The 25,009-nt window shown below is 39.8% G+C and overlaps 1 protein-coding gene across 3 annotated transcripts in view; it reads right to left on the bottom strand.

Moving 5' to 3' along the window:
• The window catches only part of eif5b (eukaryotic translation initiation factor 5B), an 85,854-nt gene that overhangs the window by 34,033 nt on the left and 26,812 nt on the right, over window positions 1-25,009 (bottom strand). For all 3 annotated transcript variants that reach the window (XM_048532541.2, XM_048532543.2, XM_048532542.2), the window contains exons 8-14: window positions 17,882-17,971; window positions 15,666-15,740; window positions 15,089-15,396; window positions 12,853-12,960; window positions 6,598-6,708; window positions 6,408-6,475; window positions 3,617-3,758 (exon numbers count right to left, since the gene is read on the bottom strand). In XM_048532541.2, the coding sequence (XP_048388498.1) occupies window positions 3,617-3,758; window positions 6,408-6,475; window positions 6,598-6,708; window positions 12,853-12,960; window positions 15,089-15,396; window positions 15,666-15,740; window positions 17,882-17,971 (902 nt within the window). The remainder of the gene's footprint in view (window positions 1-3,616; window positions 3,759-6,407; window positions 6,476-6,597; window positions 6,709-12,852; window positions 12,961-15,088; window positions 15,397-15,665; window positions 15,741-17,881; window positions 17,972-25,009) is intronic.

Here is a 25,009-nt window from a genome sequence, read left to right as displayed (position 1 = left end):
CAGCTTGTAGATAGTACACACTGAACGTCAGCGGGTGAGGGAATAGACACTAGTCCACACGGTTTATTTAGGATATCTGGTCAGCGTGGACAAGTTGGACTGAAGGGTCCATCTCCGTGCTGTATATCCCTATGACTCTTACACACTTCGAAGAGGTGGAATCGTTTTGCTCTGTCCATCATTTGCTGCTAAGCAGTTTGGTACAAAAGCCATCCCGTTTGGTAGCTTCAAGTTGGCACCTCATTTTTAAGTACACTTGTTGCTGCTCCTTATGTGCCCTTCCACATTCTAGGTTGAGATTTTAACCTTGGGCTTTATGGCAATGGTTGAGTGGGGACTATGCCCAGCCATAAGGTTGCACATTGCATTGGAAGTATGATTCTGTTGCTGATGACTTGCAGTGCCTCATGGATTGCTAGTCTTGAGTTCCAAAGTCTATTTGGCGTCTTTTCATTTAACAGTGATAGTACCACACAACTCAAAGGTATTCTCAAATGTGAAGGTGGGACTTTGTCTAAGAACTGTGCGATGGTCACTCTTCTCGATACTGTCATGGACAGACTGATCTATAATGGGCAGTTTGATGAGGATGAGGTCAACTATGCTGTTCCTTCTTGTTACAGACCCAGTCTAGCAGCTATGTCCATTAGTACCCAACTAGCTCAGTCAGTAGCACTACTGCTGGGCACTGCAATCACCCAGAGTACATCTTACACCCTTGCCACACTCGGTGCTTCCTCCAAGCATGTTTAACATGGAAGAGTACTGATGCGTCAACAAAGGGTAGTTCTCCTGTCCTCGCTTAACCCAATGCCATGACACTTCATGGTATCCAGAGTCAATGGTGAGGACTCCCAGGGCAATTCCCACACACTGTTTCACGACCTCTGCTGAGGCTGTCCTGCCAGTGGAACAGAACATATCTCGGGCCAGTGATGGTGTGGAACATGGTGTCCAAAAGGTATGATTCTGTGAGTATGACTACGTCAGGCTGTTGCTTGGCTAGTCTGTGAGCGAAGTTTCCAAATTTTGGCAATAGCCTCCAGATGCTAGGTAGGAGGACTTTGTGGGGTTGACAGGACTGTTATTGCTTCTGGTGCACAGGACAACACCAAGTAATCTGTTTGGCTTAATTTCTTTGTTGAGGCTTTGCAGCAATTCACAGACCTACAAAGTACATTACGGAAAGTACAGCTTTATGAATAAAGTGAAAATTTTAGATAAGTGATAACAGAATAGAGATAACTAAATGAGCAAAATAGATTGAAAAAGCTAGTTGTGAAACAGCGATACTGGAGTTACAAATACACAATTACTTTTTACTTCCCTCTCTATTCACTAGTATTAGGAAAGTCAGGATGGAAGGAATGATCTTCCATTGTCTAGGCACAGGAAGTGAAAGGGAAAGTCATCAGAATCCATAGGCCACTCTTTCATTACAGAGTGACAGCTCTAGGTGAGTATAACCTTAGGGACACCAGGCCACAGAGAAGAAGAGGCAAAGTTAAGAAGGCGACCTTACGGCAACCTCAACCAGTACAGAAATTGAATTTGTGCTGTTGGGACAGAAATGACTATTCAGTCCATTCAGCGTGCTTCATCTGCCAATTAGACTACAGCTGATACTCACCTCAATTCTATTTACCCATGTTTCGTAGGTTTAATTTGCTAATCCTCCTGAGTATCAACCTATCCATCTTAGTCTTGTTTCTGCAGACTCAGTATCCACAGCTAATTGGGGGAATTTCTGCTTCCTTCCATTTTTTGTTGAGAAAATTCTTCCTGATTTCATTCCAAAACAGCACACCTCTAAGATTATGCAAATCATTCATCTACCAGCTGTACAGCATTTCTCATTTTCCCCTCTTTGGCCCTACTTACTGCTATTTTCATGTTTGCCAACTCTGTCCCTTCCTATCCATTCTGGGTATTGTTATCCAAAAGCTGCTATGTTTTCAGTTCCTAACTTTCTAAACCTACATTTCCCCTCTCTCAAACCCCATCATTTATTGCTACCATTTAAGAAGCCAGACGTGCGTGGAGGATAGATCTTAGAAAGCCGAGGAAGTCAAGTCAGTCCAACTTCTCCAATCTTATGTCATAACTAAACTGTCTCAGCCCTGGAACCACTCAAACCTATTCTGCACCCCCTCCAACACATGGAAACATTGCACTAACATTACCAAATACCACAAATGAGGTCCCAATAGAGCTCTATTTAAGTTCATCAGAACCTTCTGCTCCTATACTCTTTTAGCCTCTTTAATGAAGCCTAGAATATTTTGTTCTATTAGCAGCTCCCTCTAATGAGATGTATATGAGCACCAGGGTCTCACTATTTGCACACCCTTTAGAATACCACCCTTCATTTTACACCAGCTCATATTCTTTCTACTGAAGTGTGCAATTTCACACTTCTCTGCAATGAACTTCTGTCAGAAAGTCAAGAACCTGAGTGTCCAGGTTACTTTTACTCCAGAACAAAGCTGCCAAACTGGCCCTTTAGCAGGGGGGTTAGAACAGTCATGTGGGAAAATCCTAGATGACCTTATTCTCATCAATCCATGCGTCACAAATCCATTGGTCCACATAAGCTCTGGAAAAAGCAACCACTACTGACTCCATGTAAATTTAAAAAATCCTGCTTTTGTATTAGGGCATCATTTGCCAGGTTTGATGACAGTAACACCATGCCAAATAGGATGAGTTCAGAATTAACCTGACAACTCAAAACTGCTAAAATGCACACAGTCATTTGTATACAACCATCATCGGTAACCTCATGGCCTAGTAGATTCTTCACTATAAAAAAGACTTATAGTCAAGTCAGGGGTCAATCTTGGCTCAGTGAAGACTGATTGAAGCCATCTTCAGCAAACGTGTTGAGCAGACCCTCCAACTTTCTTTCAGCAATTAGAAATGTCAATTAATTAGATTCAGCTTTGACTTTTGCATTGATGCATCATTGTTAAGCATGAGGTTATGTGGAGCTGCCCCTCCTGCTAAGTCTTTAATTGTCCAAAACGATTCATGACCAGATATCACAGGATTGCAGAGCTTAGACTGGTTGGGAGATCACTTAGCCAAACTAAAATTAAAATTGTTGGCAAAGCAGTAACAATTTGTTAAGATGTCTAAATTATAAGGCAAAAAAATGCTAGTGCATATTACGGAATGTTAATAAACAAATTCTGACACCAAACACAAATGGAGATACTAACTGACTGAAAACATGCGTCAAAGTGTAGGATTTAAGGTATGTCTTAAAAGGAGGAGGCAGAAAGGAACTTAAGAATTTCCAGACTATGGCCATAAGAGTCAAAAAGGAACAGTAATCATTTGTGAAACATTGAAAAATTAGGGATGTACAAGTAATCAGAATTGAAAGAGCGTGGAAAAATTAGAAGATTGTAGAGTCAGAGTCATTATGGATCTAGGCAGGGGAATAAGCATGGAGGATTTCTGAAAAGGAGAATATCAAAAATTTTCTCTTCCCTGTTAATTTCACCTTTCCATTCATCTAGTCTGAAATTATTTCAATCATATTTTTCTTTATAATTCATTCTTAAAAGGAGTAGTCTAGATTTGGGCTGCTTAAATTAAAACCTTTACTCACCTTATTAAGTGCAACAATGAAGGGGCATTTTTTTGCCTTTAGCAGGTTAATGGATTCTATTGTCTGTGGCTCCAATCCATGCATAATATCAACCACAAGGATGGCAATATCACAGAGAGAACTTCCTCTATTTCTCAAATTACTGAAACAGGAACAACATAAAATGAACATGCTTTCAATATAGTTCTGTCCAATTTAAGAGTTTGAAATCCGTATCACAAAGAAGATAAAACTCATTAATTTCAAGAATGCAAAAGTTTGGCCTTCAGTGCCTACCAGTTTTGAAACATGGAGAGGAAGGACTGAAAATTAACTCCAATGCTAAGTGAATTTCAAACTTATTTCACCAAAATTTTCAAGTACACCAAAATAAGTCAATTATATGCGGCAGTTGTACGGTACTTCCACAGGTATTGAACATTTCATTCCAATCACAACTGCTCTCCATAACAGAAGATCTAAAAATTGATGTAGATGAACATTTAGCAAAAACATGGTACATTAAGATTTACCAGGATGTTGTCTGGTATGGAGGGAAGGTCTTATGAGGAAAGGTTGAGGCACTTGAGGCTATTTTCGTTAGAGAGAAGAAGGTTAAGAGGACTTAATAGAAACATACAAGATGATCAGAGGATTACATAGGGTGGACAGTGAGAGACTTTGTCCTCTGATGGTGATGGCTAGCACGAGGGGACATGGCTTTAAATTGAGGGGTGATAGATATAGGACAGAAATCAGAGGTAGGTTCTTTACTCAGAGTAGTAAGGGCATGGAATGCCCTGCCTGCAACAGTAGTAGACTCCCCAACTTTCAGGGCATTTAAATGGTTATTGGATAAACATATGGATGATAATGGAATAAGTGTAGGTTAGATGGGTTTCAGTTTGGTTTCACAGGTTGGTGCAACATCGAGGGCCTAAGGGAGTGTACTGCGCTGTAATGTTCTATATTCCATTATTGCTAATTGATCAATTGTTTGATCAGCTGTACTAATACATTTAATTTGCATTACAAAGAATAGTGGAGAGATTTTATGAAGCATAACTAAAGACCTTTATTTTAGTTACCTACTCAGGTATCACAACATGAATCCTATACTTGTGAATTTTAGACCACATCTTGGACTTCAAATAAATCTGACTCAAGTACCATACCTCTGTAGTTTTCTTATCTAAAAATAAAAAGACAACCAGCCAAAAAACCTAAAACGTAGCTTGGGAAGAGAACATATGCAAGACAATAGTTGGAAATGATGCTGAGTAAGCTGTTTATAGACTGAGCAACAAGCAAGGCCAATACAATCTGTGGATGTGTCAAAATACTGTCCAGGATGAGGAAGCACTGTCCACAGTTTCATCATAGCAAAGATACCTAAACTCAGCTGGACTGGTGGAGTTCAAACAGGCACCAATTTCACTGTAATAATTTGAAGTTATTTTTAAAATATAAATGGCTTGATAGGAAGATATAATTTGTAGAATGGTCGTGCTGTGTTAATATTTAAATTCTCAACCCTCTGAAATATAAAGGAAAGTTGCCTGTAACAAGAAGTGTTAAAAAAGTGTTCTAGGAAACACAATGACAGTTTGCTGACATTCATTTAAGAATTTTGATAGCATTATTATTAATGATTAGTTGCTTTCCACAAGCTAAAATTATTTCATCATAGGGTCCTAATTCCACTCATGGCTGGCAACTCAGGAGGTTATTAAAGAATAAACTCTCTTTGCTGAGGGGATATAATTAGAAGATTGCTTGATTATATAATGGGTTAAGCACTTGAGGACATTTGAAAATTCTGAATTGGCTTTCATGAATGGGAACTCTATATGAAAAATATGTAGTGAAGGCTGGAAAAGATACTTAGACACTTTTTATTTATTTAATCTTCTAAGGCCTGTCCATAGCAGACACAGGGTGAGTTGCAAAGACAGTAAAAAGGCCAGGGCTGGTAGGTGGGTTGGCAGTAAATTGGCAAGTTGGCTATACTAGCCAAGAGGGTAGACGTGGGGCATGGATTGGCAATAAGTTGGCATACAGCTGATATAGGTTGCTAGGAGAACGTGGATTAGCACAGAGATAGCAAAAGGATCAGATGGGTAGGTTGTGGGCAGGGGGAATTATAGGTTCGAGGTTGAAGCTTAAAGGTTGAAGGGCCTTACCTCTAATGAAACGACTGGAACAAAAAGGTCCTGAAAAATAAGGCAGATCTTTTAAACAGCACTGACACTTAGCAGCTTGTGTGGTCTGATCTGCAGCCAGGCAAGCGTTCAATTCTAGATAACAAAGTGTGAAGCTGGATGAACACAGTAGGCCAAGCAGCATCGCAGGAGCACAAGCGCTGATGTTTCGGGCCTAGACCCTTCAGGGTTCAATTCTATCCTGCACTAACCTCCTCTCTCTCTGGGGTTAAGATCGTGCCATTCAGTGGAGTTTCTCTTCTAAGGTTTTGCATGAGCTGGGAAATTCCAGACTCACATGACCTGTCTCAGGTGTGAAAGTATGTGTCTACATCGTAAATTTAGTTAAAGTTATCTTGAAGGTTGTTCAAATAAATTTCATCTCATTCATAATTGCTGCAATGTCAGTTGTCTTTAAACACCATGTTGAAGTCACATTACCTACTTCAATTGGGATTTTCTCCCCTCCTGGCTCAAAGTATAAATGCACTCAGAAAATTGCTACAGTTTTAAACTACATGTTACCTTACTCATTATGTATTAGTTCCATTGTAACGGGAAAAAAATTAGTCCTTAAGATCAAACACCTAGAATAAAATTAAAGGGTTTACCTGAAGGACTCATGACCTGGTGTATCAATGATCAGCATGCCCGGGATTTTAATTTCATCTCTTTCAAACTAAAAGAGAGGTATCAATAAGTTATTAATTTGAACACTGCTTCACAAATATTAATTTAGAAATAAACTGGAGTTTAACAATGAAAATGAAACTGCAACCTTACTACATCTTACAAACTTACATTTTTTACCATCTTAGTTTGCTCCTTGATGGTTTCTAGAGGGACATTGGTTGCACCAATCTGCTGAGTTATACCACCTGCTTCACTGTCCTGCACGTGAGTATGGCGGAGCTGTATACAAAGAAAATCAAGATACTGTACTATCAAGTCCGTACGCAACTACATTCCTCATTAAAATTTTATGAATGCTTGCAATGTGTATCTAGACATCATGCACTCTGTATTAAATATACATCATGGAAGTATCCTGCTAAACAGGTCAACAATTCACCAACATGCATTGATAAACCAATCAAGTGATTGATACTGTTTTAGAAATGATTTGTGTATATTGTTAATTTCTCTGTAACTGGAATTGCTAATGTCTATGAGAAGCGGGTGGCATAGGTAAAGGCTTGTTCCAGCATGTGTCAAGCGCCTGCTGCAAAAGAAAGCAGTGAACTGCCTTTTTTTAAAATGTGGAATATCTCCTTTTAATGACAGAACCTGTGTGGGGCTGCAGTTAAACACTAGCAAAGATCCTCTGCGAAGTTTCCCTCTGCAGATTCACCTCCGAGCTTTGAATGGTGGGTCAGAGAGGTAGGCCCCGCAGACAGTAAAAATTATAGGAAATGCAGCTAAGACGTTGCGTGCTTCATTTGCCCTTACCACAGACAGCCACATTTGTAGACAACAATTTACACCCAATAAAAGGGTGTCTACAAGATTATTATTGCATTATAGCACGTTCTCATGCAGCTTTTCACCTCCATTTGCCTCATATCTGCTAAAACAACCTCAAGGATGACTTAACTGTCAGTAAAAATTACTTGAATTTTGCAAGTAAATACAGCCACTAATTACATATATAAAAATAACAACACTAATTATTGTTACTTTTAGGTTAGAGAAGGAGAAGCCAAAACAAGAGCAGGGTGGGGTCAAAGTGCAGCATTCCACTTGAGAAGGGTGAAGAGATCCGTTATGGTAAAAAGAATATGGAGTCAGTTCAAAATAATAGTAAAAGTCTAAAGAGTGCAGGAGAAACAAGTCCTGGGTGTATTTTCATAAATCATTCAAAAGGTGGCAGCATACATGGAGTGTGAGATCAATAAAGCGTACACCATCCCTACTTTTTTTTAAAAACTAGGGCTGCACAGTACAAAGCAGGGTTGTGACAAACTTTCATAAGAAAAAGTAGACATCAGCTGGAACACTGTTCTAGGCACCATACTTCTGCAAGCACACGAATGCATAGAAGAGGGTGCAAACAAAATTTACAAGAACGTTTTTGGGTTTATAAATATCAGTTACGAAGATAGATGGGAGAGGAGAACACCTCCCCACCATTTGCCTCAAAGTTATCCTTAGAATCTCATGTATTTCAGTGTGATCGCCTTATATTTCTAAACTCCAGCGAGTATTTATTAAACCTGTTTTTCTCCTTAAGACAACCCGTTCATACCCTAGCAATGTTTAACCCATCAGCTATCGCAAAGAGTTGACACATTGATCACTCTCCAATCCTTCACTAAACATATATATTCAATGAATTCTTCAATAAAGGGCAAGACTTCTCTAGTTCCTAGGCAGCACAAACAGAGGTGGTAACAAAGAGGTCTGCTTAAACAGAGAGAAGTCAAAGTAGAACATTTTCATTGGGAGCTTTCCCAGAAGTAGGTCATTGGAGAGGATTCTGTATCAACACAACTGAAATGCAAATAACTAGTCCTAAAAGTTTCAGTGTTTACAGGCACGAAGATTCCATCAACAGCCATATTACAGAGCCAGCATCATTTCACAAACAGCAGGACAGTTTCCCATCATGAGGAGACCAATGTTCCTATTTCACGGGTGGGAGTGCTCTGGAACCAAAGGTTTCACAAGAATGGTGCACAAATCCATCCCTGCAGGATAATAAAAATGAGAGGCTGGATGAACACAGCAGGCCCAGCAGCATCTCAGGAGCATAAAAGCTGACGTTTCGGGCCTAGACCCTTCATCAGAGAGGGGGATGGGGTGAGGGTTCTGGAATAAATGGAATAAATCACTGATACAATCCATCCCTGCAGGGTCAATTTTGTGTCAACTGCATTTAGTTATCTACGATGGAAGGAGTTAATTTGAATTTCACTTTAATAGATATAAAGCAACATTCACAGCAGCTTGTAGCACACAGAGATAAAGTTCAATTATGAAGTGTAACACCACATTCTTTAATTAAATGTTATACAGAATAAAGACTAGCTCCAGTACTGCACTGCACCAACTGGGTTTTTGGATTACACCTGACACCCAGAAATCCCAAACAGAAGGGTGGGTCATCGGACCCGAAACGTTAACTCTGACTTTCCTTCACGAGGGGATGAGAGCAAGGAGGACATTGACAAGATTTCACCGTCACAGGAGTGCGCTGGCAGACAGCAAGCTGGTTTGAAGTGTGTCTACTTCAACGCCAGGAGTATCCGGAATAAGGTAGGTGAGCTTGCAGCATGGATAGGTGCATGGGACTTCGATGTTGTGGCCATTTCAGAGACATGGATAGAGCAAGGTCAGGAATGTTGCAGGTTCCAGGGTTTAGATCTTTCATAAAGATCAGTGAAAGTGGTGAGAGGGGGATGTGGCTTTGTTAGTCAAGGACAGTATAACGGTGGCTGTAAGAACTCTTGACGAGGACTCGACTACTGAGGTGGCATGGGCCGAGGTCAGAAACAGGAGAGGAGAGGAGAGGTAACACTGCTGGGAGGTTTTTTTTTTAAAATAGGCCTCCACAAAGCTCCAGGGATGTGGTGGAGAGGATTGGCAAAACGATTCTGGGCAGGAGTGAAAGGAACAGGGTAGTCATTATCGGAGACTTTAATTTCCCCAACATTGACTGGAAATGCTATAATTCTAGTACGTCGGATGGATCAGTTTTTGTCCAATGTGTGCAGGAGGGTTTCCTGGCATAGTATGTCGAAGGGCCGTCAAGAGGGGAGGCCACACTGGGTCTGGTACTTGGTAATGAACCAGGCCAGGTGTTCGATTCAGTGGCAGGTGAGCACTTTGGAGAGAGTGACCATAATTCGGGTACGTTCAGTTTAGCGATGGAAAGGGACAGGAACATGCCACAGGGCAAGAGTTATAGGTGGGGGAAGGGCAATTATAATGCGACTAGGCAAGACTTAGGAGACATAGAATGGGGTAGCAAAATGCCAGGGATGGGGACAATCGAAATGTGGAGCTGGTTTAAGGAACAGGTATTGCATGTCCTTGATAGGTATGTCCCTGTCAGGCAAGGAGGAACTGATAAAGGTAAGGGAACCGTGGTTTACTAAAGAAATTGTATCTCTTGTTCAGCGGAAGAGGGAGGCTTATGTCACGTTGAGATGAGATGGTTCAGATGAGGCGATGGAGAGTTATAGATTAGCTCAGAAGGATTTAAAGAGAGAATTAAGAAGAGGAAGAAGGGGACATGAGCAGTCATTAGCAGGTAGAATAAAGGAGAACTCTAAAGCTTTCTATAGGTATGTAAGTAATAAAAGGATGACTAGGGTAAGAATCGGGCCAGTCAAAGACAAAAGTGAGAAGTTGTGTATAGACCCTATGGAGACCGGAGAGGTGCTAAACGAATATTTCTCATCTGTTTTTACTCAGGAAAAGGAGAATATTGGAGAGGAGAAGACTGAGATACGGGCTACTAGACTTGAAAGGATTGGAGGTTAGTAAGGAAGAGGTGTTATCAATTCTAGAAGGTGTGAAGGTAGATAAATCCCCTGGGCCAGATGGGATTTTCCCGAGGATTCTCTGGGAAGCTAGAGAGGAGATGATGGAGCTTTTGGCCTTGATCTTGGAGTTGTCATTGTCTACAGGTTTAGTACCAGAGGACTGGGGGATTGCAATTGTTGTGCCCTTGTTCAAGAGGGCAGTCGAGATAACCTAGGTAATTATAGACCAGTGAGCCTTACATCTGTTGTAGGAAATGTTTTAGAAAGGATTATAAAAGAGATAGGATTTATAATCATCTAGCAAGCAACAATTTGATTAGAGATAGTCAAAATGGATTCATCAAGGGCAGGTCCTGTCTCAAACCCCATCGAGTTTTTTGAGAAGGTGACCAAACATATGGATGAGGGTAGGGCAGTTGACGTGGTGCACATGGACTTCAGTAAAGCCTTTGATAAGGTTCCACATGGTAGGCTATTGGAGAAAATGAGGAGGCACAGGATTGAGGGAGATTTAACAGTTTGGATTAGAAACTGGCTTTCTGTAAGGCGGCAACGAGAGTGGTGGTTGATGGAAAATATTCAGCCTGGAGTCCGGTTACTAGTGGTGTGCCACAAGGATCTGTTTTGGGACCACTGCTGTTTGTCATTTTTATAAATGACTTGGATGCAGGCATAGGTGGATGGGTTAGTAAGTTTGCAGATGACACTAAAGTCGACGGAATGGTGGACAGTGTGGAAGAATGTTGCAGGGGGACTTGGATAAACTGCAGAACTGGGCTCAAAGGCGGCAAATGGAGTTCAATGTGGATAAATGTGAGGTGATTCAGTTTGGGAAGAAAATAGAATGGCAGAATACTGGGTCAATGGAAAGATTCTTGGTAGTGTGAATGTGCAGAGGGATCTTGGTGTCCATGCACATAGATCCCAGAAAGTTGCCACCCAGATTAATAGTGCTGTTAAGGCACCATACGGTGTGTTAAGTTTTGTTGGTAGAGGGATTGAGTTCTCGTGCCGTGATGTCATGCTGCAACCGTACAAAACGCTTGTGTTGCCTCACTTGGAATATTGCATACATTTCTGGTCTCCCCATTACAGGAAGGATGTGGAAGCATTGGAAAAAGTGGACAGGAGATTTACCGGGATGTTGCCTAGTCTGGGGCGAAGGTCTTAAGAGGAAAGGCTGAGGACTTGGGTCAGTTCTCATGGGAGAGAAGGCAGCAAAAAGGGGATTTATTAGAGACATACAAGATGATCAGAGGATTAGATAGGGTGGACAGTGAGAGTCTTCTTTCTAGGATGAAGAAGTCAGCTTGTACGAGGGGGTATAGCTGCAAATTGAGGGGTGATAGATTTAAGACAGATGTCAGAGGTAGGTTCTTTACTCAGAGTGGTAAGGACGTGGAATGCCCTGCCTGACAATGTAGTTAACTCAGCCACATTAGGAGCATTTAAACAGTCCTTGGATACGCATATGGACGATGATGGGATAGTGTAGGGGGATGGGCTTAGATTAGTTCACAGGGTCAGCACAACATCGAGGGCCAAAGGGCCTGTCTGCGCTGTATTGTTCTAGGTTCACAGGCGCTGCCAGACCTGCCGAGCTTTTCCAGCAACTTCTGTTTTTGTTCCTGATTTGCAGCACCTGCAGTTCTTTCCGTTTTTCAGCACACACAAGCGTTTGCACTGCGCAACCCCTTAGCCATAGAGATTTTTTATTTGTACCTACTTCTACAACCACACCTCCACTTTCAGTCATCCCGGAAGTCACCCACTTTTCCTTGTGGAGCTACTGAGGCTTCAGAGTTGCAGGCCCTTTCACTGGATTGGCAGCATCACAAGCCTGCATGTAGTTACTAATAAAATGATGGGCCCACATGAGACCAATTAGGCTAACTTGTCAGGACTGTTCAACTGCAGTTTAGGATGCAACTTTGGCAAGTTATGGAATCTAAAATCTACAGTTAAACTCAGTCCACAATTTCGGCTACTTTCCTTCATCATGCCATTCATTCATGCATGAATCTTAAATGGTGCCTGACGTCTTATTCTCCTTCATCTAAAGTAACTTTAATAAAGTAGTGCATGTAATAAGTGCAACTAAAGACATTACAATTCATTGAATGTAAAGGTGGCCACAGGAATACAAACGTACTTAAAGCCAAAAAACATTATCTTTGGGCATTATTCCTCTGTCAACTGTTGTTTAGAAGCTATTTTGCCCATATTTATAATAGAATCTGTCAATATAAATTTCCTATGCAGTAAATACACACCACAATCAATTCAACTAACTCCACTCCTCCAAATTTTGCAATAAAACAAGCATGAAGCAAACACTACTAAAAGATATGATAATTAGATTATTACAGACGTTTGGTTAACTGAATTATACCTGTGCATCTAGTCCAATTATTCTCAAAACACCTGAATAAGCTTTAATTGAGGGCAAAACTTAGTCTTGATTTTGTGTGCAGTAACAAGCGCAGTCAACCCAGAGGCATTCGTTTCAAATCTGTGCTTTATTTATTCTTTTATGCTAATTGTGCAAATAAGTCTCAATTTTACATACCTTATCCAAAATTTTGGTCTTCCCTGTGTCAACATGGCCAAGGACACAAATAACTGGTGCTCGGAGTTTTTCAGTATTTATATTCATAATGTTATCTGCTCTGCGTTTCTGAGAAAGCATTGAAGACATTTCCAAGATAAAAAGAAATCAACGTATTCAACAAGTCAATATTCTAAATGCAAAACTCAATGTCAAATTATAAGGAACAAAGGGAAATAGGGACAGGTTCATTTACCTCATTGTCATTTACCAGTTTTGTTGCATAGCTTGATACCCTTACTAATTAAAAATTTGATCAATCTCATTCCTGAAAACCTTATTTCATACAGAATCCACTGCTTCTTGGTTGGTTGGTGATTGGTTTCGAAGTTAGATGTATTCCATATTTCCATTACCTTTTTGCCAAAAACTTAAATGACCTAAGATTAATTTTAAATTTATGCTCTGTGTCTGGCTTTTTCCACAATAATAAGAAGCTTCCCTGTATGACGGTTGTATTAGATCATTTTCAAAAATGCCCAGTTAAACAAGTTACTATCTTGTACTTTATCAGCTGCTAAACAGCAAACTGGAAAGAGACTGAATTAGTGGCTAAAAATACTACATAGAGTCCAGAGGAAGCTTCCAGTTTAATTGCTGGCATGTGCTGAGTTAATTCATCTCTGCCAAGATTAGGGCAGAGAAGCTTAAAGTTCTTTTCACATCACTGGTTAGCATTCTTAATCATTTACTCATTTCTGTGGGAAATGCAAATGTAAACAGGATGCAAGGTCCTAGTGTGACAATATCAAATAGCTGAAAATTCAAACAACTATTTGCCAAGCATCACAAGTGTGGAATGATTAATTGGAGCTTATGAATTATCCCTGGAACGCAAGATGAAGTAGTAGTAGGCAACTTGGTCCCTCAAGCCTGCTCCACTATTTCATTTCATTGTGGTATTAAGTTCACTTCCTTGCTATCCCCCTTAACCCTTGATCTGTTATAGATCAAAAATCTAACTCACCTTTAAGTATACTGATGAACTCAACAAGTAATGCTCTCTCGGGGAAGGAATTCCAAACAGTAAAAAGTTCCAATCCATCTTCATTTTAAATGGAGACCTTATTTTGACACGTACCCCTCGGTCTTAGATTACCAAACAAGGAGAAATCTCTTCCCACCTCTATCCTATCAATTCCCCTAAGCATCTTGTGTGCTACAATCAGATGACCTCTCGCTCTTTTAATCTTTAATGAATATCAACGTCAAAAGACAATCCCTTCATCTCAGTAATCAGCCAAGTGAACCTTCTTTGACCTCTTCCAAACAACATAATGCCTCCCTTCAGGAGGCCAAAACTTTTCACTCTAGCTGTGGTCTCACCAATGCTTTGTACAGTTGTAGGGAGACTTCCCTAGTTTACACGCCATCCTTCTTACAATAAATGCCCAACATTTATCTTCCTATTTACTTACTGTATTTACATTATATTTTTTAATGAGATTCAGGTACAGTAAAGCTGCTCTTACAGTCAAAATTGCGCAATACCTTACACTGCTGCAGTCTCTATCCACGTAAAAGCATTCTGCTCTTCTATTCCTCCCATCATGGAGAAGCTCATTTTCCCACAATACACCATTTGTCACATTTTTGTTCAGAAACTATATTACTTTCCACACTTTTTGTGTCTGAAAAATCTGCTCTCATAACTACTGTAATATCATTAGCAAATAGTACACTTGGTAACTTCATCTAAGTGATTTACATATACAGTCCCCCAACGCTGATTCCTATGGCAACCTACCAGTTATAGATGGATAATTTTTGGATTGTCAATTCATCCTGATCCTCCACTCCCCATTACTTAGCAAGCCCACTATACTATATCTAGTGAGAAAGCCTTTCATGTCACACTTAGTCAGGTGGCTTTTGGAAATGCAAATACAGTACATTTTTTAAGTTTCCCTTCATCCATCCTGCTGATTACATGTGGTAAGAGTTCTGAAAAATTTGTCAAATATAATTTCATATTCAAAACCACACTGGATAAATTATCATCTTTAACAGGTAATGAAGGAAGGAGACAAAGGAAAATTTAAAACTCAAAATTCATATCTAAGGTTTGCAAAGTGAATGAAGATTGTGAGATCGTCTCAATCAAGGCCACACAGAAAATTCCTGTACAAATACGAAGTTATATCCATTCGCAGTGTTACAATGCCAAATAGCAGTTATGTCTAAGTGCAAACAATACCTCAATACGTCGCTTTGCTTCATCATAAATCCGTTCTTCTTTTGTTCGACCATCGTCTGAATCAGATTCCAGTTCAGAATCTGAGCTAAACTCTTTTGATAGTCGTTTTTCTTTTTCACTCATTACCACTTCAGGTTCCTTATCCACTTCCAATGATGCTGTCCTAGATTTAAAAACTTGCTTTTCCTCTTCATCTTCACTCTCCTCACTTGCTCCATCATCATCATCACTCTCATCTTCCTCCTCCTCTTCCTCCTCATCCTCCTCTTCAGCCTCCTCTTTTACTTCTATGTGAACAGTTTTCATTTCTGTTAAAGATTTTTCAAATTACTGTGATTAGCCACCAAACTGGTTTAATCTCAAAAAAGTAAATCACAATGTAGGCATCATTGGTGAAAAGACTGATCTGAAATGATTTGGGCAAATATCAGTTTAAATTTGCAAATTTTAAATTTTGAGGGAGAAAGAACGAACAATAGATTCTCAATGCAGAAATATAATTTTACAGTAGATTCAAATGCACTCTTATTTCACATTGAAGTCTTTAGGGTTGAAATAAATTGTGACAAATATTTACCTTTGTCTTGCTCATGATCACTTGCCATAGCCTCCCAGTCATCAAGATCAGCCTCAACTATTTCCTCATCAGGTTCTATGGAATAAGGTTCCAAACAAAGTAAACATTCAACTTTAAAATTAGAAACATGATTGTTGAACATCAGAAATTATTTCAGTTAACAGGAATTTTGTACTTGGGGAAGTAAAAACACTCTAGCTATTATACAAAAAATAGATTTCACGATAATCAAAAGCTTTTAGGGTTAGGCATTCAGAAAAACAAAAAAAAATCAATTCTACATGGGATTATATGGCCTTAGTTTGTGTCAATGAAACCATTACTTGTAAAAAATGAAAGCCCTGTGTGTTATACTAATAAAGTTTTCTTTGAATTTCAGTGAATGCAATTTAAACACAAAACTGTTTCCCATATGTAGAAACTCTCCCAAACATATCAATGGTATGGAAAACACCATTTTTTTTTAAAAACCCTTCTATCCCAGTTTGCTCCCTTTAACCTTTTTGAAATTGTACAAGTGGCCAAAATTCAACTGCAACCTTTGACAGTATTGGCAGGGAACAGTACAACATCCGATAGCCAAGTCCAAATTTCACTAATTGATATATGCCCATGATTGTGGTATCAGCAATCAAAATTCCACAACTAATCAATGGCTCAATCTCTGGCGTTGGCATGTCGAGAGAAAATGTATAAAATGGTAAAGCTTGAGAGGATTGGGTTATGAGGAGAGACTGAGTAGACTGGGATTATATTCATTGGAATTCAGATGAGTAAGGGGAGATCTTATAGAAACATATAAGATTATGAAGGGAATAGATAAAGTGGAGGCAGAGAGGTTGTTTCCGCTAGCAGGTGAAGCTAGGACTAGAGGGCATAGCCTCAAAATAAAGGGAAGCAGATGTAGGACTGCGGTCAGGAGGAAGTTCTTCATCCAAAGGGTTGTGAATCTATGGAATTCCCTGCCCAGTGAAGTGGTTGAAGCTACCTCACTGAATGTTTTTAAGGCGAGGCTAGATAAATTTTTGAAAGGTAAAGGAATTAAGGGTTATGGTGAGTGGGCAGGTATGTGGAGCTGAGTCTCAAAGATCAGCCATGATCTTATTACATGGTGGGGCAGGCTCGAGGGGCCAAATCGCCTACTCCTGCTCCTAGTTTTTACGTTATGTTAAGATCCACCTTTTAAAATCAAGCAAAAATTGCTGTCAACTGGAGACTCAAGAAGTAGTCACCTTAAAGCAATTTTGAAAGTGGCAAGTCAGGTACCCTTCAGACAGTCCGAAACAGAAATGGCATGAGAGTATTGATAGAGCAACTATAAATACACTATTTCTCTTGCTTATGGTCAGTATTGTGGAATCAATTCAAAATTAATAGCGTGGGTAGTAATTACCAAATAGTTCTTACACAGAAGACAAAGTAGCCCAATGCAGAAAACAAAGGACATTGCATCAGTTAATGACAAAAATAATTGGGCTTTTTCTGTAAATGAAATTTTCACAGCTTCTAGACCATTCACGTTTTGTCCTTAATTGATGAAATAAAGATCAAGGTGGGTTGAATATTAAGAGGGAAGAGAGCAGGAGAGTTGGTGGTATATAGCTGTAGGGCAAGGAGTAAGTGATGAACAAGGAAATGGAGAGCACGTAATTTTGAAATTTGCCATGATACAAAACTCGACAGTACAAAAAGCAAGCAGAATAGGAGAATTCTTCAGTAAAGCAGAGACATACTGGTGCACTGGGCTTGGAAGATAGCTGAGCAAGTCAACAAATAACGAAGTAAATGAGGAAACTTGGCATTCTAATTAAGGAAACAAGCCAGTGATACTACAGGTTTACAAATGTGGGCCTAAGCTAATACTATATCCAGTTTTGGGAATCATACTGATCACATGCATGCCTGATAGTCATATGATTTCTTGGAAATGCTGCTTTGATCCAATGCTTAAAAAAAAGTTTAAAAATTTAACTATTTTCACTTCACTGAAAACCAAAATCTAATTTACTTCCACTTTAAAACCTAAATAATGTACCACAATTATAACCTTTGCCAGACTCACTACAATGCACTTAAGTACAGAACACTAAAATTTCAATTTGAAATAAAACTAATTATTTTCGGATCAACCTGCATCACCAAATCAAACGAAGTGTCTACAGCAGATCCTGACTGGTAGCAGAGTTTGTGAAGAAGCCACGAATTAAATAACTAACCTGGTGTGGGTTCTGAAATCATATCCGGTGTCTCTGTCATCTCTATTTCAAGTTTTTCATGTACTGATGCTGAAGTAACCTCCAAAGCTTCTGTAATATGATAACACACCATACATATTTTGTCATTTTGCTAGGCCAGGAAACAAACATGTTAAAGAAATCACAAATCTGCTATATTGAAGCATCCAGTTAAATAGAACAAATATTTTGTTCATTGAGATCAAATTTTGATGTGGCATTCTTTGTTAATATTCAGCATTATTTTATGGTCATTGAGTGATTGCACCATCATCTTCACCTTTCCTATTGCAATTCTGCACTTCAAATCCAAGCAAGTTCGCTACATTGTCATTTAAGGACCAAGGAAAAAAATTATTTAACTTTGGTCACCTTCTCTTCTAATCCAAAGTCTCTCAAACTTCAGTTACCAAGCATCGATACATACACAATGCTTATATTTGTGATCACTCAGAGGATGTCCTCTAAATTATTGTTAACTCATTCACCAATGGATAGAACATGACATGACTTGCTTTAAATACCCAGAAAACTAAGGTCCTCTTCTAATCAACCCCCATGTGCAACATCATTGCCAGTAATCAAGATCATCCAAGACCCTGGAAAACATGGACAACTTTCCATAGCTAGGGCATTTCATTTTAACAAAGGTACACATAGATTACAAAAGTTACCCATTACCTTCAGTACGTCAGTCAGCCTTCAGCTGATTGATGGCTGAAGTAGTCAAGGACCAAAATTTCAAACCTGGAGCTAAAACATTTGTTTACTGGATAAGTGATACCTCTGCTTTGATGCACTTTGGTGACATGACAATTTACATAAGCCACTTTAAGGTACTGGAGAAATATTACTACTGTCTCAACAAGATCCTCCAAATTTGTTATCTGGATAGACAGTCTAATGATAGAACCTTCTCCCAAGTTAACAATCGCACCACCAAGTTGCTATTTACCCAAAACAAGCTCCACTGCGTGGATCACCTTGTTCACATGCCTGACACCAGCTTCTCAGAACAACTGCTCTACTCCAAATCTTACTGGCAAAAAACTCACTACAGGACAGAAGAATGTGCCCAAAACAAAAAGAGCACTGAATGGAGGCCAAGTTCAGGATGCAAAGAAAGCATGTATGGTGCCCCAAATACCTGATTTGCCTTCATATATCAAACATTACCTGCCTTGTGCATGCACATGTATGCATTTTCGGCGAGGGGACTTCAGCATCAGACTCAGGCATATAGAAATGCACCAAACCAAGTGGAAGGTCATCCTCAATGCCAAGGGAACTGGCCAAGGCGGGCTGATTCAATAAGGTAACAACCTTCCACAGACAAATCAAGAATGTGTTCATACTTTTGAACTCAAAGTGCAGAAGTCATTAATATTGTAAAGGTAGTCATTGATGATCAACCATGTTTAGAAACAAATTTATAGAGTGAGAAAAAGGAGAACCTCAGGATTTAGTGAGCTACAGTTAGATTTTAAAAAGTTTTGATCTAGAACGTCTGGGCTATCAGAAAATCAAGCAATATTTTTTCCTAACGTATCTAAATTTAAGAAATAAAACCCAAGGACAGAAAACTACCTAGAGATATTGCTTGGAGCACTGAATACAAGTAACAATTATATTAACATGACAGAATACTAAAAAGTAGGCAACAGTCTGATTGAAGTAAGGGCAGATTCTTTTTATTCCCTTTAACACCATCTAGTGTTTTCATATTGGCACTAGATTTATGAAGCTCTCGAATCAATCACCCATTCTTCATAAGGATGCTGCGGATATGGGGAGATACCAAAAGATACCAAAAGAAGAGAACAGATTGACTTTTTTCCCCCCCAAAAGGTGAGATTCCCAATTTGTATTTAATCTAGACTATGAAAATTTGACTGTTTGCTAATAATAATCACGTGGATACAACTTGCCAAGATCGGACATTATCCTATTTATGCAAAGATAGTGTTCAGAGTTTACTATTAATTTCCAAGGACAGGCAGCTAGAATTGCAAATGATGAATTGGCCAAATTTAAAAAAGCTAACTTTGCAGCTAAGGTTAGGTTTAGCATCACATCCTATAGACTGTCTCTCTGATAATGCAACAACACTTCATTATGGCTTTGGATCACCAGTGAAGTTTAAACCTCAAACCCTTGAATATTAGTTTCATTCAAGCTAACACTGGAAGCGTGTATACTCAAGCTACAGTGAAGGGTTGCAGTACGGCACTGCCCAATTTCCTTTCAAATAAAAGCCTTCAAACAGCTAGATCATTCCAGCTTCTCTGCAAGGTCATCAGCACAGTCTGCCTTGCTTGTTTTAAGAATCCGTGCTTAACCTCACAAACCCCCACTCCCAAACAAAAAAAAAAATCATGATCCTGTGCAATTACGTAGCAGTTCCTACCTTATAAAAAGCATACACCCTAGAAGGTGATCATCCACAGCACAGAGGCACTGGTTACTTACAATCAGCTTTTTTGAGCAGGCCGCATTATCCACATGTCCGTCAACACCTCCAAAATAAGCTCGCTATTCCAAGCTGTATTACAGCAGTTACCAGGAAGGCAGAGAAAATACAAAGGTGTCCTTAAAGACTCCCTTAAAAAAATCGTGCAATATACCCACTGAAACATGGGAATTTCTAGCTTAAAACTGCCCAAACTGGATGATAAGCGTCCATGAATTTAGCAATCATTTTGATTATCTCGATGGCAGGTACTGTGGAAGATGTGCACAAAAAACTGTGTATCCCACCTACCCCCACTTGAGGCTGGTGTGCAGGTACAGCATTAGGCTATTCAGTTACCTCAGGACCCACAACTCCAGACTAGATAAAAGTCAACCGCCAGCTCAAGGAACTGCTGAAAAGAGGAGTCTCCACTGACACATTTTTTCTAAAACAGCCAAATTCTTTTTTGAGTTCTCTTTGGACAATGTGCTACACAACTGCTAACTCTCAATAACAATGTGTACCACACCTCCCTGAATTTCTTAGCAATCATTTTAAATTTGGGTCCCACGATTATCAATGCTTCCTGCCAGTGGAAACAATTTTCTTATCAACTCCAATACCCCTCCTATTTTGAATACCTATATTAAAATCGCTCTTTAACCTTCTCTAAATTCCACATGCTTTATCGTGTTGAAAAAACTTCAAATTATTCTGCCATCTTCAATCATCTGTGTAAGTAAATCCTCAGATTTCTCTGCTCCCTTTAAAATTGTACTATTTGGTATATATACCTGTCATTCTACCAAATGCATTACTTCACATTCTTCTACATTAAATTTCATTGGCTTTGGGTCTGTAGTTTTTAAAAAAGTTTTTACATGTTCTCTTAAATTCTGCTACTATTCTTCTCACTGTTTACTGTATTGGCATGTCGTCATCTGCAAACTTTAAAATTGTTCTGGTCAGTTATATAGATGAAGAGCAGTGGACCTATCTACTGATCCATTGGAGACACTGCTTATACATTTCCCTTAATGTCTGAAAAACTATTTTTCACCATGCAACTTCTCTGCTTTCTGTCTCCTCACCAACTTGACATACAGTCACTGCCCTCGAATCCCTTGCTCCACAATTTTGTTAATACATTTACTGTACAGCCCTTTATAAACACTTTAAAGACTAAAATACTTAGATATATTATCTTCTAACAACCTCTTTCTGCTATTAACGACAAGTTCTCAAATCAAGTTTGCTGTGCATTATTTGTGGTGAAGAACTTAACAGTGGTCGTCACTTGTTTACTCAACTTCTTATTTTGTCTTGGAAAACGGTCTCTGGGAGATTTTCCATCAGTGAAGTCAGACCAGAACAAGCCATTCAGCCCATGAGGCCTGTTCTGTCATTCAATAAGATTGTGACTGATCTGATTGTAGCCCCAACTCCCCTGTGCTCCTAGCCCTCAATATATCCCTGTACAACCAAAAGTTCTGAATTTATTCCAAACGGAATGAACATCTCTGCTTCTACTGAAATTCTTTTTCCACAGACAGCAAAGTTAAACAACCCCCGGGTGAATAAAATCTTCAGTTAGTGTTAAATGGGACACTCATTTTTAAATTGTGCCCTCTTACTCCAGATTTTCTCACAACTGTCTAATTTGCAGTTACCAGGTTTATTCCTTTCCCTTTGGAAAGTGGAACATTTTCAACCTTCCAGCCCTTCAGCATCACCCTCACACCCAAGGAGAAGGAATACTACAGCCAGAGATTTCCTTATTTTCACCAATGATTCCCACAGCAACCTAGAGCTGAAGTCAATCATAATTACTATTTCACTATTATTAGTGAATTTTAATGCATATTTTCAGATTTTCTCCATCACTTTCCATCTGTTTCGTGATTTAGAGTATACATATTAGCAACATAAACAGCTCCTCCTCTTGCACAAGAGGAGCTGTTTATGCTCCTCTTTTCTATACTTTGGCTCTAAAGGGCATCATCCCATTGCAACTGCTTATCAGTATATTTGACAAATGTTGTCAAAAGCACCACACATCATCCTAAGCACTCCCACCGACCCTCCTTTAATTTTCTCCCATGCACATTTCCACCTCCACCCCCACGCCCAATCTCTCCTGAATACCTTAAAGCCAGGAACATTAAATTTCCCTTTCTGCCCTTGGTTAAGCCAAGACTGTCACTCTCACCATATCATAATACTATGTGGCAACCTGGCCTTGGGAGTTTTCTGCAGATAAGATACATGACAATCACATCATGAAAGAAGGTGAAAGTGCTTTTAGATCAGATTGGATGCCTTTACCAAATAGTCATAAATTCAAGATAGAATTTTTTTGGCGGAGTTCGGTGAGTCTTAAATTCTACCGCGAGCTCCAACACGCTCACCTGTCTTTACAGGTTCTACTACCTGGTCAGTGGCCTCTTCCAATTCTGCTCAGTATACTGACTAACGAAGCAGCGATATTTGTGCCACACTACATACTTCTTGCACTCAAATTTGTACTTTCCTGCCTCCAAGTAGTCTGACTGTTAATGTCTTGCTTTTAAGAGTCAGGATCCACCAAAACAGATAACAACTTTGGTTCTATTTTCCAATTGTAACTTTGTTCTATATGTCGGCTTCTAAGTATTGCAATTTAAATAACTGCTTAACATCAAGCATCACTGATACTGAAACTCCTACTTCCGTTACATTCATTGAAGTCAAATACACTACCAATATCGTGGCCAAGCACTTTCCATATTAAGATGGACACAGACAATTAATTCTGCCTTGTACAACTTTTTTTTTGGCCATAGATGTCTACAGTAACCAGTGAATGCTCAGACTTAATGGATGCAGAATTTCTAGGAGACACATGAGAATATTAACATTTCCAAATTTATTTTATAGCCTTTTATCACTCTCCACTAAAGTTTTCAGAAATGAAAGCTGATGGGGATATACAATGATAACAAAATGTGAGGCTGGATGAACACAGCAGGCCAAGCAGCATCTCAGGAGCACAAAAGCTGACGTTTTGGGCCTAGACCCTTCAGAGAGGGGGATGGGGTGAGGGTTCTGGAATAAATAGGGAGAGAGGGGGAGGCGGACCGAAGATGGAGAGAAAAGAAGATAGGAGGAGAGAGTATAGGTGGGGAGGTAGGGAGGGGATGGGTCAGTCCAGGGAAGATGGACAGGTCAAGGAGGTGGGATGAGGTTAGTAGGTAGGAGATAGGGGTGCGGCTTGGGGTGGAAGGAAGGGATGGGTGAGAGGAAGAACCGGTTAGGGAGGCAGAGACAGGTTGGACTGGTTTTGGGATGCAGTGGGTGGAGGGGAAGAGCTGGGCTGGTTGTGTGGTGCAGTGGGGGGAGGGGACGAACTGGGCTGGTTTAGGGATGCAGTGGGGGAAGGGGAGATTTTGAAGCTGGTGAAGTCCACATTGATACCATATGGCTGCAGGGTTCCCAAGCGGAATATGAGTTGCTGTTCCTGCAACCTTCGGGTGGCATCATTGGGGCACTGCAGGAGGCCCATGATGGACATGTCATCTAAAGAATGGGAGGGGGAGTGGAAATGGTTTGCGACTGGGAGGTGCATTTGTTTGTTGCGAACTGAGCGGAGGTGTTCTGCAAAGCGGTCCCCAAGTCTCCGCTCGGGGATATACAATGACTTGATTTGTGGCTAAGAGAAAACAGCTGATCAGACAATTGTAGAATACCTGGAAGATGATAGGATGCCAGGTTTTCAAAATGCTGGACCTCAGCAATCCTCTGAATATTCAGAATTGGGTACATTACAGCCAGGAACTCAGAGGTTGGAAGAAGCAGTTTGTGAATTCCAGCATCAAGTTTTCATCAGAACGGCTCAAACAGTGGATCTGGACTGCATTAAGGACATGGGCATGCCATTTTTGTTTTTAAGTGCCAGGGGTTTGGATGCATAGTATTTTGTGTTTTACTTCAGACATCTGTATTGTTTTATGACCTCCTTCCACTGAAAGCGTTCAACTTGAAAGAGTTTTTTTTTGCACCTATGCCTTTTCAACTTCAGCTTGTTACATTTTGTTCACCATCAGTGTTGGCTTGATGGAAATACTCTGAAAAGACAGTGGATTGTGGATTCAAATCCCACTTCAGAAATGAAGCTGATACTTCAGTGCAGTACTCATAGAATGCTGCACTACACTAGCATGATAGACGGCCAAACATGCAGTCTGTCAGCCAAACCTTTAAACCAGCCTTCTGGAGTAGACATAGAAGACCACATAAGACAACAGAATATGTCCTTGTACCCTGACCATTAATTATCACTCAACCATTCTCAATAAAATTTTATGTGCTCACTTACCTCACTGCTTCGAGTACTTAAGTGTGAAATTGTCTGATGTGCGTCCTTACACTTCAATGATAACTAAAATTCCTGAGTACTTTTGGAAGTTGGATGGCCACAAAATGGGAATATAAGCATGACATTTTTTCACTGTCTTGAGAAAATCTATCACTAATTTTTGACTAGCCAACATTTCAAAGAAGGCCTTTTCTGTCAATTTAAGCTACCACTTCCTCTCTGACAGATATCAACATACAATTTGTGACTTTTACCTTGCTGTGCTCTCCACTACAACTATTCATTTTAGCCAAACGTACTTTAG

This window comes from Stegostoma tigrinum, chromosome 6 (assembly GCF_030684315.1).
Source record: "Stegostoma tigrinum isolate sSteTig4 chromosome 6, sSteTig4.hap1, whole genome shotgun sequence".
Classification (NCBI taxonomy): Eukaryota; Metazoa; Chordata; class Chondrichthyes; order Orectolobiformes; family Stegostomatidae; genus Stegostoma; species Stegostoma tigrinum.
This window is presented reverse-complemented; position numbering and strand designations above follow the sequence as displayed.